This window comes from Embiotoca jacksoni, unplaced genomic scaffold (assembly GCF_022577435.1).
Source record: "Embiotoca jacksoni isolate LCO1_2020_lvr unplaced genomic scaffold, fEmbJac1.0.p SCAF_27, whole genome shotgun sequence".
Lineage (NCBI taxonomy): Eukaryota > Metazoa > Chordata > Actinopteri > Embiotocidae > Embiotoca > Embiotoca jacksoni.
Window position 1 is genome coordinate 1,844,524 of NW_027185378.1, and position 14,140 is coordinate 1,858,663.

At 39.4% G+C, this 14,140-nt stretch overlaps 2 protein-coding genes across 2 annotated transcripts; both read left to right on the forward strand.

Moving 5' to 3' along the window:
• Nucleotides 1-230: 230 nt before the first annotated feature.
• On the forward strand, nucleotides 231-7,179 carry kcnk3b (potassium channel, subfamily K, member 3b). Its single transcript, XM_069160910.1, has 2 exons — nucleotides 231-691; nucleotides 2,291-7,179. The coding sequence occupies exons 1-2, from the start codon at nucleotides 409-411 to the stop codon at nucleotides 3,181-3,183; spliced, it is 1,176 nt and encodes a 391-aa protein (XP_069017011.1). The 5' UTR covers nucleotides 231-408; the 3' UTR covers nucleotides 3,184-7,179.
• Nucleotides 7,180-8,829: 1,650 nt separating this feature from the next.
• marc1 (mitochondrial amidoxime reducing component 1) lies at nucleotides 8,830-12,473 on the forward strand. Its single transcript, XM_069160724.1, has 7 exons — nucleotides 8,830-9,153; nucleotides 10,122-10,292; nucleotides 10,761-10,923; nucleotides 11,043-11,186; nucleotides 11,412-11,473; nucleotides 11,699-11,770; nucleotides 11,925-12,473. Exons 1-7 carry the CDS (start codon nucleotides 8,903-8,905, stop codon nucleotides 12,049-12,051), a joined length of 990 nt encoding a protein of 329 aa, XP_069016825.1. The 5' UTR covers nucleotides 8,830-8,902; the 3' UTR covers nucleotides 12,052-12,473.
• The last annotated feature ends 1,667 nt before the right edge of the window (nucleotides 12,474-14,140 follow it).

The following is a 14,140-nucleotide window of genomic DNA, read 5'->3' on the forward strand; positions in this document are numbered from 1 at the left end:
TTGAATGAACACATGAATCATACGCCAAAGTCATATTTGTACAACTTCTCCTCGGAGGCTGAACCAACTATCTCTGCAACGGCTCCTTTGAAAACATCATTATTTTGGCCTCGCAAACATTCATGCGCGCGTATTTGCGCAAAAAAAAAACAACAAAAAAACTCCGGAGAGGTGCGCGCTGCTTGTTTGAGCTGCTACTCTGACGGTCTGTGGGATTACCCTGTGTTTCTTTTCTGCGGAATCTAAATATAAGTCGATGACAAATAGTCCAAATACAGAAGCAGCCCAACTGTGATGTGGGGGTGGTGCTGAGAGAACAGCTCCGTCTTCCAAAGTCCCCCCTCTGTTGGATCCGGAGTCTGTCAGGAGAAGGTCGCAGAGAGCCTCAGCTGCCACCTCTTTATTATCATGAAGAGACAAAACGCCAGGACTCTCGCCCTCATCATCAGCATCCTCACCTACCTGGTGGTAGGAGCGGCCGTCTTCGAGACCCTGGAGTCCAAACAGGAGAAAAGTCACAAGAGGAAGCTCGACGCCAGAAAGTACGAACTCATGCGCAAATATAACTTGACCAAAGAGAACTTCGAGGAGCTGGAGCACGTCATCCTGCATCTCAAACCTCACAAAGCAGGGGTCCAGTGGAAATTTTCTGGCTCCTTTTACTTCGCCATCACTGTGATTACAACAATAGGTGAGCAGCAGTTATTTAAATAACACGTGAATGGATGTATTGAATTTCATTTGAGAGATTATCAGTGCAGGACCAACCGGTGTTTTTAAGTCATGAGTCCCCCTTTATATTAGTTTGTGGCTCTCATTTAAAACATTAGGTAGTTACAAAATATTGATATAATGTTGCACGAGAAAAACAATCTAACCCAAAGGCTATAGCAAGCCACGGCTCAATTTGTACAACCTAATCCAAAATGTAAAGAATTATATTTTATTTATCCACATTAACACTAAACTTTGTGTCATTCCTTGGTTTTTATGTCTCCCACTGCTGCAAAGCATCTTACTCATTGTTTCTTCTCACGTGTAAGACTATACAGTTCTTCTTATTTTAAAAATATATTGCAAAAAAGTTTTGAACATAAACTTAACATAAAAAACTTGCCAAGATGTTAACACAAGTTATCGCACATGACGGGCAGAAAACAAATGAGCATTTCCCAGCATGCCTTTTTCCATGGTAATTTAAAGAAGAATTAATTCAGATTTTTTTGTATAATGGAAATTTTTAACCTTGTCCAAGACGGTGTGGGCCCTTTTTAAAATTTGTACATGGGCCCCTGACAGTTTCTGGGCTCCCGCTCTGCTACACCAGTTGTATTGTCGATAGTTGTTATCTCCTATATTTACATTAATATACAATTATTTTATTTCATAAAACAAAAAATATCTATTGTTTATTTACTTGTGTGGTTTTAAAAGTGTAAGACGTCCCAGATAGTAAACAGTGTAAAAAGGAGTTTTATTGTGCAGCAAAAATAATATTTTTTTTTATTACAGATGTTTAGAAGAGTCATAGAGGAATATTTTCAGAACACCTGTAACAGGTGTTAACGATCAGTTTAACAAAGATGATATATCTTTTAAAACCTGCTATTTATCTCAGTGACACAGATGTAATGGCCCCCTTAAGAAATATTTGACAACCAACTAGTAGAATCTTTTATCCAATTATTAGTATAAGAAGTTTTACTCATTATTTCATATTAGCTTTTTCATTTTGTGGCATATTTTGTGTTATTTTTCATGGTGTTGGTGTTTAACTCGTTGTTTTTGCTGTTTCTCTTTACCAGACACACAATATTAGATTAATTTCATGTCAGTCCAAAAACAAATTCTGTATATATTTGTTTACTTTTTAATTGATCAAGAAAGCTTCATTGACCCCAAACACACCAGATGTAATTTGTGTGTAACTATATAATGGATCAGTATCAGTATCTATGTTTTGGATAATTTAGGTGAAGAAAATGATGCCTCTCTGATTTACTTGCGGTGTTTACAACCTCTCAGCCGACAACAGTGTGGGAGTTAAAAATAAATAGCTGTTAATTCACAATATTAATGTCAAGCTGGATAGTGTGAATTGGTTTTCCATTAACGGGAGGACTCAGTGGGAACGTGTGTTGGTTTCCTGTGGATGTGAGTCTAGCAGGTGCTTTTTAAAAAAAAACACATTAAGATGATTTATCTCGAGAAAAACAAACGGAGCAGCTTGTTACACACCGTATGATATAACATGTATAAAGGTGTAACAGTGTGATGTCCCCTCACACAGGTTATGGCCACGCAGCGCCCAGCACCGACTCAGGGAAAGTGTTCTGCATGTTCTACGCCCTCCTGGGGATCCCGCTCACCCTGGTCATGTTCCAGAGTCTGGGCGAGCGGATCAACACGTTCGTCAGGTACCTGCTGCACCAAGCCAAGAAGTGCCTGGGAATGCATGAGACTGAGGTCTCCATGGCAAACATGGTGACCGTGGGCTTCTTCTCTTGCATGAGCACCCTGTGCGTGGGGGCCTTACTGTTCTCCCACTGCGAGGGATGGAGCTTCCTCCACGCCTTCTACTACTGCTTCATCACCCTCACCACCATCGGGTTTGGAGACTATGTGGCCCTGCAGAAGGACGACGCCCTGCAGAACGACCCTCGCTACGTGGCCTTCTGCTTTGTTTACATCCTCATGGGCCTGACCGTGATCGGAGCGTTCCTGAACCTGGTGGTGCTCCGCTTCCTGACTATGAACGCCGAGGACGAGCGGAGGGACGCCAAGCAGAAGGCCCTGCTGTCCGGCAGCAAGCCCAGAGGAGAGGTGGCTCGTCTTTTACCAATCTCAACCTCAACTTCCACCACACCTGTAGCAGATGACACCACAAAGGCTAAAGAACTTAAAGGTGTCTACACCGAGGTGCTCCACTTCCAGACTATATGCTCCTGCCTGTGGTACAGGAGCAAAGAGAAGCTGCATGGCTCCATACCCAGCATGATTCCTCAGGAGCTGACGTTCTCAGATGCCTACTTACAGCAGAACAGTGACTGTCCTCACTACATGGAGCCCGGATCGACAGGCTGCGTTTGCAGTCCACGTCAGTGCACGAGCATAAGCTCCATAACAACAGGCCTACACATTCTCTCCCCGTTCAGGGTGTTTAAGAGACGCAGCTCTGTTTAGCCTTTCAATGCAACAGATTTCAGCAGAGCACAATACGACCGCACTGCCAAGTGGACAGCAGATGCTTGGCAGTCCTCACAGCAGAGACGTGACTGCAAGTAGATGTTTGTGGTGCTACCATCCTCGTGATCCAACCGTATAACATGCAAAAGGAAAAAGCACATACAGTACTGTAAACGTCTTACTCAGATATGTGTTTGGGGAAGAGCGCCACGTGATGTTTTCTTAGTTGAGGTGCTTTTGAAGTGTCATGTAGACGATCAGGGAGTCACCTGCATCACTCCAAGTGTACACAGTTTGTGGGTAAAAGACGGTGGAGATTCAGTCTTGTGAGCAGAAACAGAAAGATAAAATAACATCTGCAGTAAATTCCATTTTTTAAAATTTTTTTGGTAATAACCTCAAAGGTGCTGATTCAACCTATTTCATAAAGTCTGTCAGTTGTTTTCCTGTGTTAGGATTACGTCCTGATGATTTTCGACATATTTCCCATCATCGTGTTCGTGACCGGCCTCATATCATTTACCCTAAAGACGTAATTAACAAATCGTGATTGTTGAAACTTTAGTAAAGCTGAGGCGTGCTGAACACTGCACATGACTCACAGGTGGAACTGCCTCTGATTTCGTGACCAAATTTCTGGTGCATCAGACGCAAACACAAAGTTATGTAATGTGACAAAAAAAAACAAAAAAAACATTTCCAAACACAGTAAAACTGCAAAAAGCAAATAAGTACTGTCAGTTACAGCAGAGTGGGTTTGTTTGTCGAGAGATTGTTGAAGCAGGTTTCTCCCTCCAAAACCACAAAGTGTAATTTTTAGACTACTGTTTGTGTTTGGATTTAACATCAGACGTGAAATTTTGTGAGAAGCAGATTTTGAACTTTGGCTAACCGCTTCCCCCTGCTTCCAACCTTAATGCTAAGCTAAGCTAACCTCTTCCTGGCTGCAGCTATAAAAATGACATCATGCAAGCAAACATCTGACTGTCGACCCCCCACCTGACTGTTAAGCCTGCCGTTTACAAACCTGTCTTTAAACAAAAGAAACACGCCTGAGCCGTGAATCCATTTCAATTCTCACCGCTCCACGTGACGGACTACGATGCTTCACAGAATTCATTGACGAAACGTCCAAATTACATCTGGCTCCAACAATAGATGCAAAAAAAAACCAATTTTGTAGCAGTTTGGAGTGGCAGATGGGAGGAGGGTTACCATGTTGGCACAATGGATAACAAATTGGTTGTCAATCACACACAGTTACGCCACAATAGACTGACTGTGGGTGATTGAGGGAGCAGGAAAAATCCACCCTTAGTTAGTATTTAGTGTGTCTGGGCCCATTTGCTGTTTAGTGGTGTATTTTTTTTATGTAGGCGGCACGACGTGACGTCACGTTCAGTTTCCAGCAGAGCTTTATCCTCTGAAGACTTTTGATTTATTTAAAACTCCCAACAGTAGATGTTTCAGAGGTGCAGTTACACCAACCGTTGCCTCAACCGAACAGAAAATAAACCTCTGTTATCGATTAATATGCCAAATATGGTCATGATTAATTGTTTCGTTTCTAAATTGCCAGACATCACAGATCGATAATATCCTTAAGTATCTGTGGGTAGATTTTTTTTTTTTTCTTTTACCTTTATTGTTCTCATTGTAGGGCGACACAAAATTGTGGGGCGACACAAAACAGATGCAAATAATTACTTGCAAATCCTATTTTTGTTCAAGCCTTTGTGTCTGTTTATAAGTTGATCCCATGTATGTTACATTATTCCACTATTTGCACATGATAATGGAAGAAAAATGATGATTGTGATTCTTTCTGACCAGGAGATAGCAGCTTATTTCATGTATATTTAATGCAAGTACTGTATTTCTGTTTCTTGCTTGGAAAGGAAACATTTTTAAAGAGGTGTGAAAGATTTGCACTTGAAGACTCAAAAAATACTTGAAAATAGTATTTTTTTTCTTATTAATAACTTGCCAAAGGTTATGCGTGCAGTTAATAATATTCATTTGTGTGGTAATATATATCCCACACATCACATCTACTATTAATATTGTACTATTTTAGAACATCTAAAAACATGAATATTTTATTCAATAAATAACTTTCACTGTCATTTCTCTGGATTGCCTGATCGCACAATCTATAAAATCGTTTATAATTAATAGAGAACATCTATGAAATGGCTTTCTGTGTATAGTCATGTGATTTTTAATTTTTTTTTTTACCGTCGCCGTGCTGTTTATGGACATATGCAGCGTAAGAAAAGTCTGCTGAATGTATAGAAAGGAGCGTTGGGTCCAGATGGTGTCCCCCTGGGATTCTGACTGGAGTCCAGTTCCGGACAACCTACAGCAGGTTCGTCACGAGCGAAAGTATGGCGGCGCGTCGTTATGTCACGGTTAGTGGCAGGATATACTGTATATGTGTTATGTTCAACTCCTTATCACGTAGCACAGCGAACTGGGGGGTGGAGGGAGACAAAAGAACAGAAACACTTTGATTTAAAGAAAAAAAATACTGTTTTGGAGAGTTTGAGGTTTTAGATTTGGTGACACTGTATTTTGTGGCTCCATAATATCCAATACAGCAAATTAAGGACTGAAAAAATTCAGACTGAAATCTTGGTAGTAATGTTTTTTTTATTAGAGTCACTGCAGGTTTGTACAAACGTTTGAGTTCATGCTGGACAAATATAAGGTGACTGACTTCATCATGCATGCTTCATTTTGTCCAGCGGGGCCTCAAACTTTTTGCACTCCGGCACATTTTTTTCCACCGTTTGTCCAGCCCTGCAGTGAGTTTGATTTAAAACTTTTACTATCAAGACTTCAGTCAGATTTTTTTTTTGTCCTCAACTTGCTGCATTGTAACTTTTTCCTTCACTGTTGCACTTGAGAAGGAGACGAACAAAGGACAATTTTTGAAAGTTCAAACTGAATTTCTTTCCTGGAAGTTTTTTGTGTAGCTTTGGTCACATTCAAAAATGCAACGTGCATGAAAACTAGAAGGCTTCAGTCTTTAATAAAATCATAATTTTTTACTTGTAGTTAAAATTGATATTTTGTCTCAAAGTAACTTGTTATTTTTTTCACGAATAGCACCACATTACAAGTTATTTCCAGGAAATTTACAATGAAATTATTTGGCTATTGGAGACCCAAAAAGCAAAGTCTTACCAATCATTTCCTGCTTAGTATTTAAAGTTTTAAATGACCATTTTTATTAACATTTTATTTTCATGTACCAAACAGAAGGAGACTATTTTAACAAAGAAAGTGGTCACAAGATCTTAATGGTATTTAAACAGGAGCTAATGTACAACATTGGGGTTGTGTTTCTGCTATTTTGTCTTCACTTTTTTTTTTCTTCTGACTTTTAGTCGAGATGCTAAAAAGCCCGTTTGCATTTCAGTAGCTCAGCCTATACGACAAAAAAAGATGCAACAGCATGTACTCCTACATTGAAGCAATGGAACTGTAAATCCAAATGAAGGTTGTTTTTTTTTTACCTTGTACACTAAACCTGGAACCTTACTCTTACTCTTCTTAAGTTTTATTCTTCTATAAGAGTGAAAACCCTGCTTTTATTTCAGTTTTTGCTGCTTTCTCCTCCTGTGGATCATCTTGCGACCCCTCACATTTATCCTGACACGTTATGTTACATCCCCAGACTGGGAACCACTGCTCTAAATGCCTTTACATGAAAGATGTGCTCCATTTTGTTTGTTACTTCAGAGCTTCATTAAAGTGAACGAAAAGCCCAAATATGAGGGAAATTAAAACAAATTCTTGTATGCACTAAGAACAGTTGAAGTGTCAGTTGTTGAGAGCAATTATCTCGTCTTCAGATTTCTCATCGAACCAGCTTGTTGGGTCTGGCGCTGTGCCGTGTGAATCTGCCTTCAGCCATTAGACGTGTAGCACAGAAAGGCAACAGAAGGAGTATCCATTCGACAGATCCCTGTATTGACCCCCTGCGGCTGGAGCATCTGCTGTTTTCTACTTTGGCCACAGACCTGAGTATCTATGTCAAAGACAGAAATAGTTCCCCCGAGAAGGTCAGCAGTGACATTACGTCACAACTTCTCTTGCTTTTGGACAAAATCCTGCTCAGGTTGAAGCTGAAGGTGATTCTCACATATTAACGCCAATTTTGACTGGATTTATTAAGTGTTTTCAAATAATTGATAGGATCTCACATAATTAATTTTCTATACATGAAAGGAAATATCAAAACACACAAAATCAAATCAGATGTGAGCACTAACAAACTGCTGAATGATTACTTGACTTGACATTAATGCTGACTTGATATTTTCTTTATCTTAAAGGTGGTATTCATTGAGATCTAAACACAAATATCAGACATCCAACAGAAGCATGGAATAATAATCAAATAAAATAACTGAGAAGGTTAGAAAGTCCATTTTCACTTGCGGCTTTTGTCTTTGTTTTGGTGGTTTGGAGTACAAAGGTGTGATATTACATTACTTCCTGGGAGTGACCATCAGGATCACACATCAGGATCAACTATAAGGTTAGTTTATTGTCCTGATTTTTAAGTTTTAATTATTGTTTTTATCCCTGATGTTTATTCTAATTTACTAAATGTTATTTATTCATTTTTAACAAGTTTTATTGTTATAATTTTAAGTCGTGTGTTTTCTTTAGTTTAATTTGTAAAAAAAATATTTTTACATCATTTTTAAACGTATTGTTCTATTCATTTGTTTGTTTGCTTTTATTTGTGTGTGTGTGTGTGTGTGTGTGTGTGTGCTCTTGCTCCAGTGGGAAGCATTTATAAAATGTGCTATATAAGTAAAGCTGAGCTGAGTTGAGTAGATGTGGGGATCTCAGGTAAGATCAGGTATTTAAAACCTGGGATTTAACAAAAATTGTGTCACATATTAGCAGATATCAGTCAGAGCAACCAAACCAGGATTTTCACGTTCATACTTTAACTACAGTTTTCTGCAAAAACTTTTTTTTACAGAGTATGACTTTTTATGCAGGACTTTTACTTGTAATGGAAGTATTTTTACTCTTTTAGCAGCCTAGTTTTACTTATTTAGAGGGTGAGTACTTCTTCCACTAATGTGCACATGCAGGTATTTGTAAAATGTATTTATGAAGCACTTTTCATAACTCCAAACAACACAAAGTGTTTTACAGAATGCAAGAAAAGGGGGAAAAAAACTATAAAAGTGTACATCTTCCGCCGCAAACTAAAAACACACCTCTTCCGACTTTACCTTGAATAGTAGAACTTTAGTAGCGCTTAAAATGGCACTTACTTATAGCACTTTGTAGTTTGGCTTTCTTGAAGAAATTGTATTTTCTTGATTCCTGTTGTTCTGGGTTTTGTACCCTCATGGTTGAAATGCACTTATTGTAAGTCGCTTTGGATAAAAGCGTCAGCTAAATGAAATGTAATGTAAAAGCAAGGACAAACTATTAAAGCACACTGTAAAAACAATAAATAAAAAAAAAAAAAAAAATACATAGATTAAAGCAGTGTTAAACAGGTGGGTAACAGAAAGATTATAGTTAGATGTATCTAAGTAAATCAGACCGTCCTTGCGGAACCATTAATAATCATATTTGGTGAGTTGCTGATGACCGAGTGCCCCTGAACGTCGCACATGGCGTCTGCTGTTACTTAAACAAAAAGTTCAATGGCCAAGAAAGTGTTCGAGGCTCCAAAATGAACCTGTGGGAGCTGGCTGTGAACGCGTTGGCCCAGAATAGGAGAGCCGCGCTCCTGGCCGCCGGAGCCGGAGCTGCAGTTCTGGGACTCGGTCTCGGTTATAAATACCTGCGAAGGCCAGAAAAAGCGGTTCGTGTGGGCGTCGTGTCGCAGCTCCTCATTCACCCTCTCAAATCTGGAAAAGCGGTGTCTGTGGCTCTCGCAGAATGCCAGAAAATCGGGCTGAAGTTTGGAGAGCTGCAGGATCGGTGAGTTTTGGCATGTCACAGACACAAACACCTGCATGTCACACCAACACACTTCACCAACTCTCCACTACGTTTATCTTAAAAATAGTTGACTATTTTCAGTTTGTATTTCCCTCCCCACCGCTTTTATCAGACAGCTAGAGCTCTAAAACATTTGACTGAACACCTTGCCGGTGTTTGCAGGTGTTGTGGTTTGACCTTGGGTCTCAGGCTTGAAATAAATCAACTCAAATACCCAGCGCTTATAAAATAGTCAAAACTGTTCCCAATTTAAAATACAGTTACATTTCAACTCATTAATAGTTATTGTGGCATAAAAATGATTTAAATTAGCCAGTTTTGTTGCACAGTATAATAACGTTTTATAGACTATATAGGTTTTATGTAGTCTTATAGGTTTTAACTCATCTTTTATCATAGATTGTGCAGTTAAACATGATAATAAACAACAAGTGGAATTAAGAGACACAGCTTTAACTGTATTTGCTTTGAGCTACACTTTGTCTGCAGGTTTGAGAGACATTTTCCTCTTTAATAACACAAATAAAAGCAATTTATACCTTCCTATGTTTCGTGGAGGCTTTCGTGAAGCAGACGTACAACCTTGCAGGCTTTTGCTCATATTTCCTTCAGCTGTGCAAACACTGATCGCACAAATATGTTTGTGCAGTACAAGAAAAATATCAAACATGGCAGCCGCTCATGAGAAAATCTCTGATGCTGGCAGTTTAAAGTGTCATAAGACATTTTTTCCACATAATTCCTGAATCAATTTTCAACCAGTGGATATAAAAATAAAATGCGATGTAAAGCTGGGATTTCTGTATGATTCAGCAGTCTCCATGGCAACCTGTGATGTCATGTTTTCTTTTATCCCCCTTCCCTGTAAAGTCTGGAGGTAAACCGGGGACACTGAATGGTGCAGACGGGGACAAATCCGCCTCTCTGTGTGTGTCTTCTGTTTGCAGACACTGGCTGGTGGTGACGGAGGACGGTCACATGGTGACGGGCAGACAGCAGCCTCGTCTGGTGTTGGTGTCGCTGACCTGCGAGGGAGGTCACGTCTGTGTGAATGGGCCGAACATGGAGGAGCTGAGGTTTCCCTTCAAGCAGCCTGACAACCCGGTCATCGACTGCAGGTCTCATACCGAGTTTAATATTAACTCCATGGTCTGGAGTTAATCATTTCTTCTCGTAACTGCGAGCTTGATAAATCAAAACAAGTATTTTTAGTCATCTTTAAACAGAAAAAAGATTGAGAAGTTGCAGCTAAAGAGCTTTTTTTCAACATCTATCAATTATGTCTTCTCTCATCACTCAATAATTTCTCTTAAAATTGTCAGAAAAGATGGTTAAAATCAATATTAAAATCTTTAATATCAGAAGCATTTTTGCTTGAACCAATTAATAGATGATTGAAATAGTTGGCAATAAATCTTTTAGCTGTGAATTCTGCAGATTTTGTCGGCTAAAGACTTTGTATATCCTATTTCTGTAAGACATCATGCAGCCTCATTCCTGCTGTTATTTTGTCTCCTGCATCATTTACTTCTTTTCCTTCTCTTGTCAGACTTGTATTTACGCCTCTTGTTGTGTTTGTGCTGCAGAGTGTTCGGCGCTGACATCCAGGGCCGGGATTGTGGCGACGAAGTGTCCCGCTGGCTCACTCGTTATGTCGGGGACGAGAAAACCTTTCGCATGGTGCACTTTGAGCCTCAGATGAGAGCCAGGCAGTCAGTGGAGATAGAGCCTCTCTTCCCACAGTATGAGGTAGTCACTTTCTCCGTGTGTGTGTTGCTTTTTATTATCAGATATTAACAGTCTAACTTTGTGCATCTCTGAAGTGAAACTGCTGTAACCCTGCTGTGGTGTTTTACGCGTGTATCCAGCAAGTGGCATACCCAGATGTCGGACCTGTGATGCTGCTGTCGGACGCCTCTGTTCAGGACCTCAGCAGCAAGTTGGAGAAGGACGTCACGGTGGAGCGGTTCCGCCCAAACATCGTGATAAGTGACTGTGAGGCGTTCGAGGAGGTGTGTTTTTCAATCAGACAATCGTTTAAAAGGTCATAAAAATACCAGATCCTTTTTTTCCCCCCAAATCTCCAGTTAATGAGGTTTTATTTTTCCCTCCTGCTGAACACTTCTCCTCTGGTTCTTCACTTCTGACTAATAGCTCGCCCTTTTCAGTGTGAACAGCGTGGACTAAATTTATCTCCGACTCCACAACCAACTGCTTTGCTATTTTTTTTTTTCCAGGATTCTTGGGAAGAGATCCAGATTGGCAGCGTGCGGCTGCAGCGTGTAATGTCATGTGGAAGGTAACGCAGCTGATGCCTCACACAGATAATAATCAGAGATAGAAGCAGTTAATTTAACCGAAAGAGTGAATCCGAAGGGGCGTCGTTGCCACTGCTGGGGTTTGAGGTTTGATTCCCGAGATAGAAATAAAGCCAGATGAAGAGTCTTAATTGGTGTTAAAATGTTTATTTTAGGATTAAAACTGGATGAATGCAAACTTACCTGTAACTTTGTGTCGTTGTCAGGTGTGTTTTCACCACGGTTGACCCAGAAACAGGAATCATCAACAGGAAAGAGCCTCTGGAAACACTGAAAAGGTAAAACATTTTATCTGTTTGCATTTGCAATAAACCACAGGAGTTACTTTTAAATCCAGTCAGGAGTTCAGTTTGTTAAATTGGTCCAACAGTAATAAATAAAGGCTTCTCTCTTCCCGTCTGATGTCACACCTGAATGTCTTCAAACTCACAGCTATCGCCTGTGCAATCTGTCCGAGAAACACATCTACAAATCGGCTCCGCTGTTCGGACAGCTGCACATCGTGAAGAAGACAGGGATCCTTCAGGTTGGAGATATTGTTTACAAGATCAGCCGTTGATGGAGGGAGTCGGAGGGAGTCAGACGGAGGAAAAACAAGAAGAGGTCATTGATTTCCACTCACTGTGAAAAGTTCACACTAAAGAAAGCATTTCGATACACGTAGAATGCACAAATAGTAAAAGAAAAACACTAAAATCACTGTATTTGAAATGAGTCCACAGCAGTTCAAAAACATCATGTAGTTTGTTTTTCATAGTAAATTGTTTTAATTGACGTTCCACTGGGCTGCTGTGTAACGCTAATGGAAGCTGAATTAAACACATCTGTAACTGCATGTTGTTCCTACTCGTCATTAAATATAAAAAAAAAAAAAAACATGCTCAGGAAATTTTTGCAATAAAATGCTTCTTGGATCAAACAGGAAAGAGAAATATGGCTTGGCTTTAAACATCTTTGGTATTAAAAAGCAAAACATTTAAATTTTGTATCTGTTTGTGACAATTATTCCATTTTGTTTTTACCTATATAAGCTTTTAATGCTATTAAAGTTTCCAGGCAAATTTGTCATTTTAAAACCTAATTTTAATATTGTAATGACAGTTAAAAAACATTAGTAGTTGAGTCCCAGTCAGTCAAAACAAACCCACAGTCCAACAGATGAGTAATTTGAGCTTTATTTTAGACTTTATTTGAAATGACTGTTATCACGTAAATAATGAATTACTGCCCAAGTTGTATTTTATATTCCAGTTACATCCTGTTAATATTTAAAGCCGATACGCTCGGCTGTTCAGAAAAGCTCTCTGGCTAAACATTTCCCACCCTCCTCTATTGTCATAAATTCATGGAAATAAACCAGCGACCTGTCGGTTAACCTGCCAGCATTTTAACCCAGAATGAGACACACATTTGATCCCGTTTTAGTTGCACCTAACGGCCAGTAGAGGGCGATATGGCTTTAACTGTGACCAGAGCCTGGAGAGTGAAATAATACATGTTCAAACAATCAATACTAGTTGTTTTGTAATTAATAAAAAAAAATGATGAGCATGGTCGATGACGAAAGCATCACAGACAGAAAAGAAATATGCCTAATACAAAATCACTGCACCTTGTAGCTTCAGTCAATACTTCTAATTCTAAAGCTTGTTTTCTTTTACTTAATTAAAACATTTTATGAATCATAAAACAAGTTTTTTTTTTTTCTCTCTTCTAAATCAGCGTAGACCCAAACAGGCCGGTTCAGTTGCAGTTCATTATTTCCTCTCTGAGCACCGGTGGTGGAGCGGTGCCACATTTCTCACAAAGTTGAGAGATTTTCATGCTGTTGATGTTAAAGCAGGAGCTTTCTGTCTGAGTGGGTCAAACATGAGTAACAGAAAATCTGAAAGTGTTCAGCTAATTTAGTTTCTCTACTAATACAGTTAAATGTCATGATAGAGGTTTTTTTTGTTTTTTTTTTGTTTAGAAGAAGGCCAAGAGTCGTCAGTCGTGCATGCGGCTCTGAGGCTTCCTGTAGGCTAACATTAGCGTGCTAACATCATGTTTAACATGTTCAATGTCTTAGTTTGGTGTGCTAGCATGCCAGCTGCTGACAACTGCTGATTAGCATTCCAGACTGAAAAGTACAGCTGAGGCCGGCGGGAATGCCACTGGCAGATATTTGGTCATAAACCAGAGGAAACGCAGAAATTTGGAGCTGATGATGATGCTGACTCATCTTCAGGGGAACATACATCTCTGCACTTAATGTTGTGCCCATAAATCTACTAAATTCATTCGCAGAAATATCAAAGATTTTTAAAGAATCTTCAACAACAGCAAATTTATGTTATCTTTGGTTGCACGTCATTAGAATGCAAAAAAAAACAACACCAAATTGCTCTTTGGTCATTTAAATAAACTCAATAGCACACAGATTTTTGTTGTTGTGTTTGCAGTAATGTGATGAACAATCCAAGTAAATAAGTTTTGGGTTAAAAGGAAGTCATGTTGACAAGAGAGCATCTTTGATTTGACCCAACTTGACCGAATATTTAAATTCCGTCTCTTATTTCCGTGTTGAGCAGCTCGTTACGTGTCAACTTTATTACAAGGAATTCAAACAAAATGACAAAACGCTGAAATCTGCAAACATCCCCCTTTAA

Bases quoted from the DNA above. Each gene is read 5' to 3' on its own strand.
- kcnk3b (XM_069160910.1), top strand. From the start codon at position 409: ATGAAGAGACAAAACGCCAGGACTCTCGCCCTCATCATCAGCATCCTC. The intron at 692-2,290 runs GTGAGCAGCAGT...CCCCTCACACAG, and splicing joins CACTGTGATTACAACAATAG to GTTATGGCCACGCAGCGCCC.
- marc1 (XM_069160724.1), top strand. From the start codon at position 8,903: ATGAACCTGTGGGAGCTGGCTGTGAACGCGTTGGCCCAGAATAGGAGA. The intron at 10,293-10,760 runs GTCTCATACCGA...TTTGTGCTGCAG, and splicing joins AACCCGGTCATCGACTGCAG to AGTGTTCGGCGCTGACATCC. The intron at 10,924-11,042 runs GTAGTCACTTTC...GCGTGTATCCAG, and splicing joins CTCTCTTCCCACAGTATGAG to CAAGTGGCATACCCAGATGT.